Source organism: Anomaloglossus baeobatrachus, chromosome 1, assembly GCF_048569485.1.
Source record: "Anomaloglossus baeobatrachus isolate aAnoBae1 chromosome 1, aAnoBae1.hap1, whole genome shotgun sequence".
Lineage (NCBI taxonomy): Eukaryota > Metazoa > Chordata > Amphibia > Anura > Aromobatidae > Anomaloglossus > Anomaloglossus baeobatrachus.
In genome coordinates, this window is record NC_134353.1 from 713,342,492 (window position 1) to 713,361,211 (window position 18,720).

An 18,720-nucleotide genomic window follows, 5' to 3' on the forward strand; every position below is an offset into this window, starting at 1 on the left:
CAATCCTGGCAATCCATCCAGAATTGGAGGGGTTACCAGCTGGCTCCACGACAGACGGGAAGCAGAATAACCCACAAAGCGATGTATAGAAAGAGCAGGGCTTTCCGGTTGTCACTTACTATTCATATTGATTGTAATCTAGCCCTCTGAGTGAGTTATTAATCACAGCAATTAAATCATGAACACGGCCCTGCTGCACATATTGAGCTCCTACCAACAGATCGATCGCAGCAAACCTCCTGAAGCAATTACTGTTCACTGTATTGTGGCTGTCTATTATTTAGAGCGGAGCAGGGAGCTGCCTATAAGAATACTACAATTCAGCCAGTGTTACCATCCCCGATTATCCCGGCCCTGTATCTGACCCCAACAGGTGCGCAGACCTTTCCTGACCACCCCGGGGGTAACACCCCATCAGGCTGCAGCCAAACACAACGGGCTGTGCCCCAATAGATTAGGCTTTCTGGGCAAAGAGCGGAGGACAGGCTCCGTTCACACGATGCGTTCTGTAGTGGGGGCTGGGTTGTTTTTTGCTGTGTTTTGTTGGGTTTTTTTTTACAATACCAGGAATCTTGTCCACATGATTGCTGTTCTTTTCCTGACAAGTGGAAAACTGCAGCATTTTCTAAACCTGCAGCATGTCAACTGTTTCAGTGTTTATGCCTGCTTTTCACCACTGAAAATGCATACAAACGCATAAGAAATGCACGTTTTTTGCGCTGCATATTTCCTGCGAAAAGATGCAGAAATTTCTGCAACCAAATGCTCAACATGCGCACATAGCCTTAGTGTGAACATAGCTTTATTCTGGCAAAACACTTATTTACATTTATATTTTGCTCCCTGGAGTCAAAGTGAGACCTGAATAGTAGCAACGAAATGTCCTAAATTGTGTATATCTGTATACATGGGTCACAATACCTGTCCCGTGTACCAGGATAGTATAATACATGGATCACAAGTATGTTACTTTCAGACAGAATGGGTGAACGGTTACTGGAAATACACATGGTTGTACATGGCTAGGAGGACTCATCTGAGGTCATTTCAGACAGAAGAACTTTGATGCCATTGTTACATTATTACTATTGGGCGTTGTACAAGGTTAGAAGCTGTGCTACGTCTGTCCGTGGCTTGTGTCCGTTATCCCCCTTGAAGTGAATGGGGCAGGGCTGGGACGCCATACAAGCTGTGGACAGGTGTGGGTCTCATGGACAAAGTCTTCGGTCAGATTAGACTTTTTATAAACCACCTGCAATTTTGAAAAATCATCATCTGATGAAATTGTAACTATAATATAATGGGGAAAAAATGTGACTTTTTTTGCTATGTCATCGCCCTGATTTTTTTTTTTGAACCATGTTTTAGTACATTCCATGCTCAAGTGAATAATGTCACTCAAAGTAACATCTCGCCATGTATGGCAAGGACGCCTGAGGAAAACATTCATGTGGCTCTTGGAAGAAGGAAAAAAAAAACAAAAGCAGAAAATTAAAAATTCCAGGTAGATCAGGGATGAAACAGTCCTCTGTCTGGAAAGCATCCTATATGTATGACCTCTCCTCCTGATCCTTCCTCTGTAAATATGAAGATGCAGGAGCAATACGCTGGAGGACACACTGTACATAAGAACGGCTTGTGGTGTCAGATAACAATAAAAATCATTCTAGTATTCAGATTTTAGGTTAGGTAGAAAAATGGCTGATTGGCTGTCAAGAGGGGAAAGCAATAGACTGCCACTTATGTCAATCAGTCCATACACCCCCTCCGCAATCACAATTAGGAATTGCTCTGATTGTAAGAATGCACAACAGGCACTCAGGCACCATGTCCTATTCCTCCATGGGAAATGGGAGGCAATTATTGGATTTCACTGATCATCTGTCAGCAATACTCAGATCATCCTGTCTATGGGGAAGATCAGACAACCTGAAAACCAGGGGATGAGCTACCAGTTGCTAATTAAGACCCCTGATTTGTATGGCAAGTGTCCCATACATCCTGTTCCCATGGCAACGCAGTCTAGCAGTGCAAGCAGTCAAGATGGTTTAACCTCTTCACTACCATGCAACACTATGTATGTATGCGTGTGGATATCAGCTATAGAAGCATAAATGGAGGTGAACAAAACAGGCTTTATTTAGGATGTCTGGACTAGATGGCATTCATGTTCACAAATAGATTTTTCTGTTTTTCTTTCAAAAGCCTCAATTCTTTATCATTTTGGGGAAGCCTGAAATACTAGCTAGTGTTGATCACAGCATTTGTGTAACCAATTTGCTTTGTGTTGTTGGCAACGACTGCACGCTGTACGGAGGCGGTATAAGAGGACCGGCCGTCACTAACCGCTTCAGTAGAGGTGGGTCGTCTTCGCTCAAAGTCTGGAATGGGCCCTGTCTGCTGCCAACATGGGTGGCCAACTTAAGAATTTTCAGGACATTTACACGTGGCAGAATATTTCAGCCTTCAGAATCTCATCACAAATCCGCAGCTACATCTACATGTAACAGGAGGATTTTACTGTGGATTAACTGCTGATTTCGACCCCACAGAGGCGGACACGTGCAGGAAAAGACGACAATCCGGCCCGTTTCCCCAGTTGATCAGTCACAACAAGCTCCTCTTTTCATGTGGATGTTGTTTTTAAGGCCCCACCATGTCATTGTGGAAATGCGGGGGACTGGCAGGGCAGAAATTGTAGGACACATGAGCCTCACACGGACAGACAGCGCACGCTGCATAATAACCAACTAATAATGTATAGAAACGCCTGCCTTATGGATGTCAGAAACGGATGTTCAGATATAAACGTGATAAAATATCATTTCATACTTAGAAACCGCCCAATAGGAAAAGTGGTGTAGCCCACAGCAACCCTAATTATTATTGCCCAAATTATCGGCTCCTTTTTATTACAGGTCTTGCTATGTGACCAATAAAAGAACATGGTCATATAGTGCTCAGGATAACTGAAGCACGCACGGTAATATTTAACCGCAGCAACGTGCTGAGCTGCAGGGGCTATTATCTCCTGGGTGTAGAAGCAATGTCCTTTCATACGCAGAGCAAGGTTTGGCACTTCTGAAAACAACACTAATCTGAAAATCAATAAGGTTCCTGCTGCCCGGGATGCTGCAGAGCGGGATTAGCATCGCTCATCATTCTCCTATTGACTAATTCTTAGAGACAAGGAGGGAGAGGGGCTGCGGCTTTCTTCAGAGAGGCAAAGATTGTAGTGATCTGTAAGAAGTCGCCATACATCTAAGCAACAGAGAGCAAAACGGAAAAGCAGAGTCCACAGAAATAACTAGCAATACAACGTAAACACACATCTACAGCATTCTGTGCCACTAAGTGGAAGATTATTAAGAGTTAATACAGAATGCCACATTCACGTGCAGTCAGCGCCAGTTTTTGTCATTTACTTCAATCGTCCCTTAGAGCATATGAAAAGCTTGGAAAATAGTGTGTTAACACTCGGGTGTCATTTACCAAAGTGCTGACCAGGTTTGCTTTGTTATGCCATTGTACACAAGGCCTTGCAGAGACAGCAAGAACGGTGATTTCCAACTGGTTGTCTCAGACCTCGAAAGGTAGGCACACAGCTTGACTGGACCTCAGACCTACAAAAAATAAGCACACAGCTTGACTGGACCTCAGACCTACAAAAAATAAGCACACAGCTTGACTGGACCTCAGAACTAGAAAGGTAGGCACACAGCTTGACTGGACCTCAGAACTAGAAAGGTAGGCACACACCTTGACTGGACCACAGACCTTGAAACATAGGCAAACAGCTTAAGGGTCATTCTACAGTAACTTGCATTATATTCACAAGCCAAAAACTGAGTTAATTATGGCTTCAGACTGTTCTTTGAAGGCAGGCACAAAAAATGAGTGAATGTATATTGTACATTGAAGAACTATTCTCAATAGATTTCAACATAATTTATATTGTAGAAAAATCAAACTAAATACAAAATACAATGTTTTTACTTGGTAACTTACGTTACACACAAAGAAACGCAAGTTACCAAGTAAAAACATTGTATTTTGTATTTAATTTGTATTGTTGAAAAATCAAACTATGTTGAAATCTATTGAGAAGAGTTCTTCAATGTACAATATACATTCACTCATTTTTATGCCTGCCTTCAAAGAACAGTCTGAAGCCATAATTAACTCAGTTTTTGGCTTGTAAATGTAACGTAAGTTACCGTGGAATGACCCTTGACTGGACCTTACACCTAGAAAGGTAGGCACACAGCGTGACTGGACCTCAGACCTAGAAAGATAAGGAAACAGCTTGACTGGACCTCAGTCCTAGAAAGGTAGGCACACAGCTTGACTGGACCTCAGTCCTAGAAAGGTAGGCACACAGCTTGACTGGACCTCAGACCTAGAAAGGTAGGCACACAGCTTGACTGGACCTCAGTCCTAGAAAGGTAGGCACACAGCTTGATTGGACCTCAGTCCTAGAAAGTTAGGCACACAGCTTGATTGGACCTCAGTCCTAGAAAGGTAGGCACACAGCTTGACTGGACCTCAGACCTAGAAAGGTAGGCACACAGCTTGATTGGACCTCAGTCCTAGAAAGTTAGGCACACAGCTTGACTGGACCTCAGTCCTAGAAAGGTAGGCACACAGCTTGATTGGACCTCAGTCCTAGAAAGTTAGGCACACAGCTTGATTGGACCTCAGTCCTAGAAAGGTAGGTACACAGCGTGACTGGACCTCAGACCTAGAAAGGTAGGTACACAGCTTGACTGGACCTCAGACCTAGAAAGGTAGGCACACAGCTTGATTGGACCTCAGTCCTAGAAAGTTAGGCACACAGCTTGATTGGACCTCAGTCCTAGAAAGGTAGGTACACAGCGTGACTGGACCTCAGACCTAGAAAGATAAGGAAACAGCTTGACTGGACCTCAGACCTAGAAAGTTAGGCACACAGCTTGACTGGACCACAGACTGAACTTGACTGGACATTACCGTCACACAGGAATATCATGTAGTGTTCACACCTTGAAGCACTTGTCACTATTTGGTAACATGGAGAAGATTTAATCACACAGCACATACATGCGCTCTCAGCAATTTCACCTTTGTAAAAGGTAGACCAGTGTTTCCAAAAATTCCAGTCCTCACAACCCCCAACTGATCATGTTTTCAGGGTCTCTATGTATTACACAACTGAGAGAACTCCTGGCAAGTCATGATGTAGTGATAAAAACTCCATCATCTGAGCAATAGTAAGGAGACCCTGCAAGCATGATCTGTTGGTGAGGTTGGGGGGGGGGGGGTTGCAGATTGGGAAACAGACAACGAAAAAAAAAAAAAAAAAAAAAAAAGAATCTCACGAAGACAGACATATTATATAATAATATTATTCATTTATATACATTATTTATCTATCTACATACACACACACACACACACATATATATATATAGCTATCTATCTATATATCTATATATATATCTATCTCCTTTACTCTGATCTAAGGTGCAATTGCACTACCAAAGAGGGCGGATCTGCTCCTCCCGTAGGCATACAAGGTCCTCCAGGTTTGAACTCGACAAACAGAATAGTCTGACCTTAGGATCAATGGCTGATCTGTCAAGGGAAATGGGAATACAATATAAACATACGGTTCCCTCGTGTGGGGGCTGATGGTTGCAGGACATTCAAGGACACGCTTAATGAATCGATCATCTGGACGTTTCACAGTCATTGCTTTCCAGCAACTTTACAACTATTTTTTTTATTATACAATATAATTTTCTTTTGTATTTAATTTTTTTGCATCTCCTTTAACTCCATCGACACCCACCAACTTTATCTATCGCGTACTGTGCATATTAATGTAAAAAAATTAAGTAAAAGCAATTCTTAATTCACAAAATATAGTAAAAAAAAAACATTTTGCACAAGAGTCATTTAAAGTGATTTGCATTGAGACATGCTTACCCGTGGACACAGCAGGGGAGAAGAGGATCTCAGAGCCAACATTGGAGCACTAAAAAAAATAAAGAACAAAGCATTACACGAAAGATTCATGTAAACAGCTACTTCATTAAATTCATTTATTTACGGGTTTTGCATGGTTAAATGTAAGATTAAGACAAAGCATGTTTCAGTTAATGTTTCCTTTAAAAATAGAAAAAAAGCACCAACTAAAAAACCAAAAAAAACCCACAGCCAGCCTGTTCTGTGCGGCGGCTGTTTTATTGTCGGCCTCAAGGGTGCAACATTGAGCTATCAAACGGAAGACAATTAGCAATAGTGAAATATTAAACTGATGGGAGATGTTTTACAACATTGTATATACCGTGCTACAGCTCCCCAACCACAACACAAGGTAAACAGATACAGATGAATTATTGTATCCAGTCACAGACAGTTCTTGACAGCTGAGCATTTGCAACACAATCATAAGACCAGTTAATTGGTACAAATGGCACTTTAGCTTGCACATTGTGCTGCTGAGATGTTACTAAAAATGTAACGCAATGGTAACATTGAGGACGAATAGCTACAAGTGGCCAAAGACAACAGACTGCTCAAGGACACTTTAAGACCTACATTAAGTGTTAAGAATACCAATATCCAAGCCAACATGCCCGCTGTCTTGGAGCTATAAATGATTCAGATCTTTCCAACACTCCCTATATTATCACTTGCACACTCCTGACACATCTTAAAAGGCGTTGGCTTCCGTTGGGGACTATTTTTATTTAATGCTTCTATTTTGGGTCAAAAATCATTTTTGCTATTGGGTTTCATTACAAATTTTGCAGCATTTGGTTTTACAAAAGCTCTTGGTTTCGCTACAAATTGTACATAGCTTATGGCCCTAAATCAGCTAAGAGGAGCTCAGAAATAGTTACAAGTGTTGCTGCTAGGGCTCATTCAGACGACCGTTCCATCTGTCCTGTTCAGTTCCATTTTTTATTGTGGACCTACTGACAGGACCATCTTTTCAATGTGTTTTGTGTAGGATCGGTTGGCACATGGAAGCACTTCCATGTGCATCCAATCCTACAAAAAAAAAAAACAAAACAAAAAAACAAAAACAGATCGGATGCCGTATGTCCGTTACGTTATTAAGGAACATGTCCTATTCTGTTCCGTAATAACGTAATACAACTCAATGGGTCCGCAAAATCCCTGTAAGCCGCATGGAAGCACTTCCATGTGACTTCCGTCAGGTGCCCCTGCAGTCTGTGTCCCACTCCTGAGCCAGCCCCGCAGCTGCTTGCACTGCAGTGTCAGCATCTGCGGGGATGACTAGCACCGACATTAGGAGGTTAGTAAAGTTCATTACCTGCGTTGATTAAGTCCTGCACTCCTGACGTCAGCGCTTGTCACTGAGTTCTATGCCCGCCGCGTTCTCACATCAAGTATCGTGGGCGGCCCGAGAACTGTGACTAGTGGTGCTGTCACAGGTCATTTGCGATATTTCGCTTGTGAAAGTGGTGTACAATGGAAATCAATGACAAGTGCTGTCAGGAGTGCAGCAGCTTTCATCACCGCAGATAATGTACCTCACTAACCTTCTGAAGTCAGCGCTCGTTGTGCCCTGCAGTGACCTGTGCAGACCTAGTGATTTTAGCTCAGGTCACTACACCGCTCTCCAAGCCAATAAGGAACATTCTGTTCTTCATTGACTGAAACAGTAAGTATCGATCGTCGTGGGACCCCCTTATTGGATTATGCTGGATCTGGATTTGTTTTTTTTTCCAATAAATTAGTGAAAGAGGGAATGTGTTGGGGAGTGTTACGAACCGGCGCCGCCATAGCCGCAAGCAGCCTGCTGCGGTTCCTGTTGCGCCCAGGCGCCGGCTGCCGTTCTTGGCCGTGCCTCGGGTCATCCAGTTGGCTGTTCCTTCCACCACGTCTAAGTGTGGAGAGGCGGCTAGTGCGCATGCGTGCGCCGATTTACCCCAGCCAGAGTCTAAGCCCGGTGTTTTGCCTAGTGAGCATGCTCAGCCTGTTTGTGTTATGTCTGAGACTAAGTCCTCAGTTCAGGCTACTGAGCATGCTCCCACAATTAACCCTAACAGCCTCTTTGAACAGGTACTTGGACTTCGTGCTGTGTCTAAGTTCTGGGATGTGCCTACTGAGCATGCTCAAACTGATAGTCTGCTTTCTAAGCCTGTGGCTCAGGCTACTGAGCATGCTCAGGCACTTAGTGCATCAGAGGCTAGGTCCGGTAAGGACCTCACTGAGCATGTCCGTGAGGTGGCAGGCCCTGATAGGGCAGAGGGTGTCAGGTGTCCTGATGAAGTGGCAACTCCGGACTGGCTCGCAGAGGCCCGCCCCCATGATCTGGCACCTCAGTATTGGTCGTCAGACGATGACTGGTGAAGTGTTTGGGGCGTGGCTGCCATGAGGTCATCAATGACGTGGCGGTTCCGGATAGGTCGCATGTGACGTCACTGATGACATGGCACTCTGCTATTGGACCTTGGTGGTTCCACCCTGGGTTTGGAGCGGACCCAGGTTATAAAAGGGGCTGGAGACAACATGGAGGTGCGCAGTCTTCACTTTTGCCAGGCGCCGTGCTTCCCTCCTGCCGTTCCAGTCTTGCTATAGCAGCCCAGTGGCGTTAACTGGGCTGCGGCTGCTGTGCTTCCTGTCAGATTGTGCCCCCTACGCACACGGACAACGCACCTGCTGCGCCACCTGTCCGGTTGTGCCCCCTACGCACACGGACAGCGTACTCCAGGACCCCTGTGGAGTTAACAGGGTGTTCCTTATTTTCCTCGGCTTCCCGGTCAACGCTACTGGTGTAACCATCTGGCCTGACGTGTCCTACACACACGTGGCCAGTCGAGAGGTGGCCAGAAACGCTAATCGGAGGACCGCTCGGCCTGACGTGTCCTACACACGTGGCCGACAGGGCGCTTTCATGGCGGTCTTCTGGTCAACGCTACCTGGTTACCACCCGGCCTGACATGTTTCCTGCACACGTGGTTGGTGTAGCGCTAGGTGCACCAAAACGCTAATCGGGTTGTCGTCCGGTCTGACGTGGCCCAACACACGTGACCGGTTCCCAGAGTTCCTGGGTTATCTCAGAGCCATCCAGCTCTATAGTCTCCGCCTAACCCTCAGGTGCCAGCAGCTCCTTTGTCATCTGGAGCACGGTGGGCCCCGACTGGCAATTAGGATATCTACCCCCTGGTCCTAATCTGCCGGTCCCCCCGTAACAGGGAGTGTTTGTTAAATAAAAATTTGTTTGTCATCTATTTCTTTTTATTGCTGACTGGGTTAGTGATGGCGGGTATCTGATAGACACCGTGACATCACTAACCCCAGGGCTTGATGCCAGGTGACATTACACAGCTGGTATCAACCCCATATATTACCCCATTTGCCACCACACCAAGGCATTCGGGATGAGCTGAGTAAAGTCTCGGGACGGTCGTATCTAATGGATGCGGCAATTCCGGCCGGCTGCTGCCTGATATTTTTAGGCTGTGGGACTCCCAATAACATGAGAATACCAGCCAGCAGCTGTGAGGCTTTATCTTGGCTGGGCTCAAAATTGGGGCAGGGGGGGCCGCACGCCGTTTTTTTTTTTGTTGTTGTTGTACTGTACTACTGGCGGCTGTGATTGGTTGCAGTCAGACAGCTGTCACTCAGCATGGGGATGTGTCTGACTGCAACCAATCACATATGCCGGTGAGCGTGGAAAGCAGTGAATATGAAATGAGCCTAATGAGCAGCTGGCTCAGGAAGAACAAAGAGCTGCCGCGGGAGCAGTGTGACAGCCGCCCCGGTGATCTGTGAGTATGTAGCGCTTGCTCCTACCCCTTTGTGCCGAATACTGTTCCCCATAGACCTTATATGGGGACCAGCATCTGGCCAGATGCCCTGGCCTGTATTGTAAGCATCCTTCCGGTTTTTTTTTTGCAGTCCTCAAAAAAAAATACAAAAAACAGAAGTCACACACGGATAACTCCTTTTCCCTTCTACTTTCTGTGGGAGGTGCATGCTTTGTATCACGGTTTAATCAATTGCAAGCACCTCCAACAGTGTATGGGTTTCACACAACATTTATATGGGTAGTCTTAATGCCACCGGTGCTGGGACACAGACTTTGTATTGCCTTGGCAAGGGGGGCCAAATGGCAAAATAATGAATAGAAGGTTGAACTAGATGGACCTAGGTCGTTTTTTCAACCTATGTAACTATGACAAACGGACTGTGTATGGAACGGAACGGTTGTCACTCGGATGCATCCCTGGAAAAACAGGACCGTTTTTTGCGAACCGCAAAAACGGAAAGGTCGTGTGAATGTAGCCTTAGACTAATGCTGGAGGAGGAGCATGTGGCCAGATCAGTCCATCAGTCTCCTCCAATTGGAAAACACCTCACATGGGAAAACTACTTTCCTATTGGAGGAGGCTGATGGGTGGGTCGGTCACATTCTCCTCCACCAGCTGCCATTGTATTGACAGGAGTGCTGGTCAGATTGTGACGAAATCTGCACTAACAAGAAAAACTAAGAAAGAGGTAAAGCAGGATGTAAAACACATTTATTGTCGCAATTTTTTCTAAAAGTAAACTGTAATGTCTTGATATTCCCACATGACCATGGATGTTTCTCCTGACTCTGTACAGCTTAAAATACATAATTAAATTAATTAGACTAAACTATGCCAGAACAATGTGTGAAAGTAAACAATGCCCTTTAAATCAACTGCGCCTGCTGTCTTTCAGGAACTAATGTAACATTCGTTCACGGCTACGTTTTATAGATGAATCCAGCTTTTTTGTTCAGAACAGTCGGCCATACTGCCGGCGAGAATCTGTCTAATCGGCAAAGCCTCACTCAAAGTTGTATTGAGCGAGGCCGTGACCACAAGTTGGGTTGTAATGAGTGCGGCTGCGCCCATCAGATGGTTTCTGGCTGGGAGTATGGATATTGCATACGTGACTGCCGTTCCCGGCGCAGTGACTGACGAATCCTCGCAGTGTGTGCGAGGATTCACAAGTCTGCAGTCACACACAGTGACTGCACACTTTTTATTCTAGACCAGACAACCCCTTTAAAGAGCCATCTGAGGACCATAGAGACATGGCTAGTCAGGTGCACTTGACAGAGAAAAACCAAATCGAGTTGCAATCATGCATCCAGACTCACATATCTGCTGAAAGTGGTTTGGGCAGCTTGAATCGACTGACAGGTTCCCTTTAACCTTCCACCAACAAGCCACTACTCCCATACCTCCACCCTATGCCAATCACTGCACTGGTTTCTCATCCCATACTAAATGTAAACTTATCGCGCTCACCCTGCAAAGCTCTCCACAGTGTTGCACCATCTATACCTCGCTACACGTGCTCTCTATTTTTTGCCAATGATCTAAGACCAATATGCTCTATAATGCAAAACTACCTATCCCAATTTTTCTAGTACTACACCAGTTCTCGGAAACATTAAGTCAAGTAGACAATGTTCCCTAATCTAACTTCTCGCCCCGTTACATTATTCCACAGAACCTGATCCCTTCATTCAAATTCTGGTACTGCAGCTCAACTGCATTAGCTTTGAAAAGGTTGAGCTATAATGATAAATATGAAGACTTCTAAATACAAATTTTTAGATTTTATTGTATTATATGGTCAGAACAACAGACACCCTGTTAACATGCAATAGTCAAAATCATCAGTACTAGTAAGAAGCTCCTAAATATTTTAGGTATGGAAAGCAACGCTATGAAACATCCATATCAACTGTTGGGCATTGTGCACAGTCAATCAAATTTCCCTGAAGACTGTGGTCATTAATTTGCTCTTCAGGGTTTGGCTTCAATCAGCTGAATTCCTTCAAGTAAACATCAGCACAAAGTGAGCACCAGACGGGACTTGGCAAAGCCAGGAAACATCCCATCACAGCTTTGGCAAAGTCTATATTTATCAGGGCAAGCATGAAAAATAAGCCAGAAAACAGGTATGAAGATGACGTAGGAGGCATTCAGCTTTATATCAAAATGTTTCGGGTTATCTTTTGGAAGAGCTAATATTTTGGCTATGGCATAGTTGCAGGGGTGGGATTCAGCCGGTTCTGTCCGGTTCTAGAGAAACGATTGTTAAAATAGCAGCCGGTTCCCAGAATCGGCAAGAAACAGATGCGGCGATCCGGTTCCCTGTATTCATTTGTTAGTGTCTTTAAGACACTAGCACAAATGAATCCCCATACCTCCGCGCCGCACTTCCGAGTACAGTGGAGCCTGTCTGCTCCCTGATCTGGCGTGCAGCGACGCGCTGACACAAGAGGTCACGGCAGCGTGGGGAGGAAGCTCCTCCTACTGCCGTCTGTCAGCGTCAGTGTGTGCACTGAATGCCGCGGAGGAGGATGGGAGACACAGGAGAGGCCGCCGGTGCTGGGAGCAGGTAAGAGCTCAGTGAGCCGAAGATGCAGGGAGCAGGGAGAGGAGCCGCATTAGGATGGCAGCTATATGTGGCTATATGGGGAGAGGCCACATAAGATGGGAGCGCTATATGGGGAGAGGGGCCACAATAAGATGGGAGCAACATGTGGCTATATGGGGAGAGGAGGCCATATAAGATGGCAGCTATATGTGGCTATATTGGCAGAGGAGGCCATATAAGATGGGAGCTATATGTGGCTATATGGGGAGAAGGCCAAATAAGATGGGAGCTATATGGGGAGATGGGCCACATAAGATGGGAGCTATATGGGGATGGGAGCTATATGGGAAAAGGAGCCATATGGGACAGGATCTGCAGGGGAAAAGGAGCACATGGGATGAGATCTGCTGGGGAAAGAGGCCATAATGGGATGGGATCTACAGGGGGAAAGAGGCCATAATGGGATGGGATCTGCAGGCTGAAAGAGGCCCTAATGGGATGGGATCTGCAGGGGAAAGAGGCCATAATGGGATGGGATCTGCAGGCTGAAAGAGGCCCTAATGGGATGGGATCTGCAGGGGAAAGAGGCCATAATGGGATGGGATCTGCAGGGGGAAAGAGGCCATAATGGGATGGGATCTGCAGGGGGAAAGAGGCCATAATGGGATGGGATCTGCAGGCTGAAAGAGGCCCTAATGGGATGGGATCTGCAGGGGAAAGAGGCCAAAATGGGATGTGATCTGCAGGGGGAAAGAGGCCCTAATGGGATGGGATCTGCAGGGGAAAGAGGCCATAATGGGATGGGATCTGCAGGGGGAAAAAAGGCCATAATGGGATGGGAACGGCACTGGAAAAGCAGCCACATGGGATGGGATGTGTATGGGGAAGGTCGTCTGTTCCAATTTTAGCAGGACTCCTTTAGTAATAATTTTTAAAAACTGTAGAAAAATCATTTAATACAATATGACTGACAGCGACGGGAACTACTGGTACTGGACAGGAGAGTGAAGGTATAGGAGGGGGAAAGAGATTTTACTTTAAATTACTTGTATTTTTTGGTTGAGGAAAGTGAGTGAAAATGGGTGTGGCTAACAAAATGGGTGCGGTTACAGAATGGGTGTGGGTTTTCAAATGGGCGGGGTTTACAGAGAACCTGTTAAAAATTTGAATCCCACCCCTGCATAGTTGTACCAGATATTTTAAATGAAGTGATTAATTTCCCATTTTCGTCCGGCATAATGGCTGTGGATTGTTTGCACAAATGATGCCACAGCGGCAATGTGGAGAATGAATCTTACATATATAGCAAGCCCACCCATACTAACAGAAAAAAATAGGTTCAATAGTTTAATCCTTTCAGGGACTTTCCTTTAGTACTGTTAGTGACATGTCACTTCTTTTTGAGCAGCGCTTCGGCAGTAGCCGAAGCGCTGCGCTCTAAAACGCCACGCGCGCACGGCCCCTGCACAATCTCCATAGACTGTGCAGGGGACGCAGGACGCATGCAGTTACGCTGCGCTACAAAGCGCAGCGTAACTGCATGAATTTACGCAACGTGCGCACATAGCCTTAGATCCATTATGGCAACACACAAAGATCTGAAAGCGGAGGAATGTGCATAAGAAATAGTGATGGGCGAATAGTAAATATTCGTGTTCGGATTATTCGTAATGAATCCCAATGTACTAATCTGGTATTTGTCGTGAATAACCAACCTAATGCAAAGTCAATTGTGAACCCGAGCATTTTTCTTGTTGTGACGAAATAAATGATCCAATATCCTAATTTACAAAATATAGACAAGATCCATCTTGCAGATGGAGAGATAGATTATGGGCCAATGGTGCGGCATCACGGTGGCAGCGTCACCAAAGCTCAGCCCACCTGAAACAGGCCAATGGTCGTACAATTGGGATTCAAAATAGAGCATCAAATGGCCACGGCACTGGGTGGAGCATTGCATGCATGCACCAAGGTCTTCAATAAGGGGGAATTCACATGCAGTGCCTTGCGAAAGTATTCGGCCCTCTTGAATTTTTCAACCTTTTCCCACATTTCAGGCTTCAAACATAAAGATAAAAATTTTAATGTTATGGTGAAGAATCAACAACAAGTGGGACACAATTGTGAAGTTGAATGAAATTTATTGCTTATTTTAAACTTTCTTAAAAATACAAACAAACTGAAAAGTGGGGCGTGCAATATTATTCTTCCCCTTTATGTTAATACTTTGTAGCGCCACCTTTTTCTGCGATTACAGCTGCAAGTCGCTTGGGGTATGTGTCTACCAGTTTTGCACTTCAAGAGACTGAAATTCTTGCCCATTCTTCCTTTGAAAACAGCTTGAGCTGAGGGAGGTTGGATGGAGAGCGTTTGTGAACAGCAGTTTTCAGCTCTTTCCACAGATTCTCGATTGGATTCAGGTCTGGACTTTGACTTGGCCATTCTAACACCTAGATACGTTTATTTGTGAACCATTCCATTGTAGATTTTGCTTTATGTTTGGGATCATTGTTTTGTTGGAAGACAAATCTCCGTCCCAGTCTCAGGTCTTTTGCAGACTCCAACAGGTTTTCTTCAAGAATGGTCCTGTATTTGGCTCCATCCATCTTCCCATCAATTTTAACCATCTTCTCTGTCCCTGCTGAAGAAAAGCAGGCCCAAACCATGATGCTGCCACCACCATGTTTGACAGTGGGGATAGTGTATTCAGGGTGATGAGCGGTGTTGCTTTTACGCCAAACATATCGTTTCGCATTGTTCCCAAAAAGTTAGATTTATGGTTTCATCTGACCAAAGCACCTTCTTTCACATGTTTGGTGTGTCTCCCAGGTGGCTTGTGGCAAACTTAAAATGACACTTTTTATGGATATCTCTGAGAATTTGCTGTCTTCTTGCCACTCTTCCATAAAGGCCAGATTTGTGCAGTGTACGACTGATTGATGTCCTATGGACAGACTCTCCCACCTCAGCTGTAAATCTCTGCAGTTCATCCAGAGTGATCATGGGCCTCTTGGCTAATTCTCTGATCAGTCTTCTCCTTGTTTGAGATGAAAGTTTTGAGGGCGGCCGAGTCTTGGTAGATTTGCAGTGGTATGATGCTCCTTCCATTTCAATATGATCGCTTGCACAGTGCTCCTTGGGATGTTTAAAGTTTTGGAAGTCTTTTTGTAACCAAATCTGGCTTTAAAATTCTCCACAACAGTATCACGGACCTGCCTGTTGTGTTCCTTGGTCTTCATGATGCTCTCTATGCTTTAAACAGAACACAGACTATCACAGAGCTGGTTCATTTATACCAAGACTTCATTACACACAGGTGGATTATATTTATCATCATCAGTCATTAAGGACAACATTGGATCATTCAGAGATCCTCAATGAACTTCTGGAGTGAGTTTGCTGCACTGAAAGTAAAGGGGCCGAATAATATTGCACGCCCCAATTTTCAGTTTTTTATTTTTTAAAAAAGTTTAAAATAAGCAATACATTTCGTTCACTTTCACAATTGTGTCCCACTTGTTGATTCTTCACCATAAAATTTAAATTTTTATCTTCATGTTTGAAGCCTGAAATGTGGGAAAAGGTTGAAAAAAATAAAGGGGCCGAATACTTTCGCAAGGCACTGTACATCTTAGAAGAACTATATAGGTTGTAGAAGTTTCCGCATCTGGAAATCCGCTCCATTCATCTAAGGTCGGTTTCAGACGTCCGTGTTTTAGGTATGTGTAACATCCAATTTTAACACGGATGCCACAAGTACCCATGTTATTCTATACTGGTACTAACACGGACCGTGTGACCTCTCATGATCCCGCACTCACGCAGAGACGTGTCCGTTTTTTATCCGGCAGCACGGTTATCATACGGATCGCACACTGATGTGATGCGTGTGACATCATTGTGACACGTACCGGAGAAAACACGGGTCTTTTAAATAAAAAGATTTTCTATATTTACCTGTATCCAGTGATGCTGTCTTCGGTTCTGCTGTCTCCCGCTCCTGACTGCCGCTCATTATACTCGCTGAATATTCACTCCACAGAGGAGCTGGAAGCCGGAGCATTGAGGGGACAGTATCGCTAAAGACAGCATCGCTCGGGACAGGTGAGTATACAGGTGTGTGTGTGTTTGTGTGCGTTCAGTATATACATGCATGTGCGCAATGTGTGTGTATGTGCTTGGTGTATCCATGTGTGCCTGCTATGTGTGAATATGTGCTCAGTGTATACATATGTGTGCTGTGTGCGTATGTGTAGTGAGGACCTGGAAGCTGGCGCATCGTGGCAACAGCATAGGGGACTCATCAATTCCCAAAGAACTCTGATGAACCCGTGAAGTGACCTTTGTGACACCCACTGTAGTGCGGGTGTCGCAGGGGTGTTATCAGGATGTCAGAGTTCATTGGGAACTCCAATGACCTCTTGGACGTCACTGCACACACACTGCTTTGTGAATATTCACCTGTCCCCGCGATAATGTCCCTAGCGATGCGGTCCCCGGCACTGAAGTCCCCAGCGATGCTCCTGCTTCCAGGTCCTCAGTGCAGTGAATAATCAATGAATATAATGAGCGGCGGTCAGAAGCTGGAGACAGCAGAGCTGAAGAAAACAACGCTGGATACAGGTCAATATAGAAAATCTTTATGTCACAGACATGTGTTTACTCCGGTATGTGTCACACGTATGCAAACACAGATGTCATGTGTGTGACACATATGACATGTATAACACACATATGACATGTATCACACATGTATGACCATAACCATGTGTGTGACTTGTACCTGATTAAACATGGACGTCTGAAACCGGCCTAAATGTGGTCAATGCAGATTTTGTCAGAAGATTTGACATTAGTTTGACCCTACACATTAAAAAACGGTGAAATCCAGTGTGGAAGTCAAAGACAGATTTTTAATCCTTAGCATGGCAATTTATATCCGTGCATGCACATTTCCCCATCACTTTGCTGCTGCTTATAATACACTGCAGATTTTCTGACTGCAAATCAGCCGAACATCTACAGCATATTTGGCTTTGCTTGAACATACTTTATTAAAAAAAAATAAAAAATAAAATTGTATGAAGCAGTATACTAACGATTCAGATCATTTACACAGCACGGTGAAAAGGAGATTCCCATTAGCTCCATGGACCAATTACTGCTTAGACATCTCTAGTAACCTTATGACCAAGCAGCTGTCACATTCCATCATGGCCGTCTGTCCCCTGCTTGCACAAATTAACACTCTGACTGTGCCACATGGGAGTGGATTAATCACAGGGGGTAAGACTTTACATTCAGCTTGTCCACACAGAACATTCATGGAGTGGAGACCGTCACTGAGCGAAGTACAGAGGAGCAAATCACTACATAAATAAGGACATTGCGTTTAGCAGCCTTACATGAGAAAAACAATCCAAATAGTCCTCTTATTTGGTATAAAACAAGAGCAAACATTGGGTTTTACAGTGGCGCTTGAAAGTTTGTGAACCCTTCGGAATTTTTCATACTTCCAAACACCAAAGGACAGTTAGACAGATTGTGTACAAAATAGAAAAAAAGTCATTTTCCGCCTCACTAAGATTGGCGACTAACAAGTGCGTACAGTAGGTCACAAAGGAACGCATGTCAACCTCTTAGCAACTAAAGGTCTTTCGCACATTAATGTTAATGAGTCCCACCATCAGGACTTCACTGAACAACAATGGTGTGCATGGCAGGATTGCAGGGAGAAAAGTCACTTGCCTCCAAAAAGAACATTGCTGCCTATCTGAACAATGCAAAAGATCACCTGAACAAGCCAATAAGGCTATTGGAAAAAACAAACTGTGCCACTGATGTAGCCAAAGAAATTAACATGAAACTAAAGGGTGCTTTACACGAGACAACCAATCATGCGATGCATCGTCGGGGTCACGGTTTTCGTGACGCACATCCGGCATCGTACACGAGGGAGTCTTGTGTGACACCTCCTAGCGACGCAGTATCGCTCACAAATCGTGAGTCGTGTACTTGTCGCTAGGTTTCATAAAATTGTTTAATTAAAATGGCGCCGGTTGTTCATAGTTTCCGTGGCATCACACGTTGCTCCGTGTGACACCACGGGAACGATGAACACAGCTTACCTGCGTCCCGCGGCACCCGCCGGCTATGTGGAAGGAAGGAGGTGGGCGGGATGTTTACATCCCGCTCATAATAAGGAATAACGTTTGGAACACCATTCTAAGTCTGAACTGGGTGCAAAAACCTAAAAAAACATCACTATGGGGAGATAAGGTATGCACACCAGTGACTATGTAAGGGGAATACATGAAATAGCAGAAACTGCTGTGT

At 44.9% G+C, this 18,720-nt stretch overlaps 1 protein-coding gene across 10 annotated transcripts in view; it reads right to left on the reverse strand.

Moving 5' to 3' along the window:
• Positions 1 to 18,720, reverse strand: part of FBRSL1 (fibrosin like 1) — a 792,546-nt gene that overhangs the window by 51,909 nt on the left and 721,917 nt on the right. For all 10 annotated transcript variants that reach the window (XM_075321861.1, XM_075321929.1, XM_075321892.1 and 7 more), the window contains one exon: positions 5,968 to 6,016. In XM_075321861.1, coding sequence (XP_075177976.1) covers positions 5,968 to 6,016 — 49 coding nt within the window. The remainder of the gene's footprint in view (positions 1 to 5,967; positions 6,017 to 18,720) is intronic.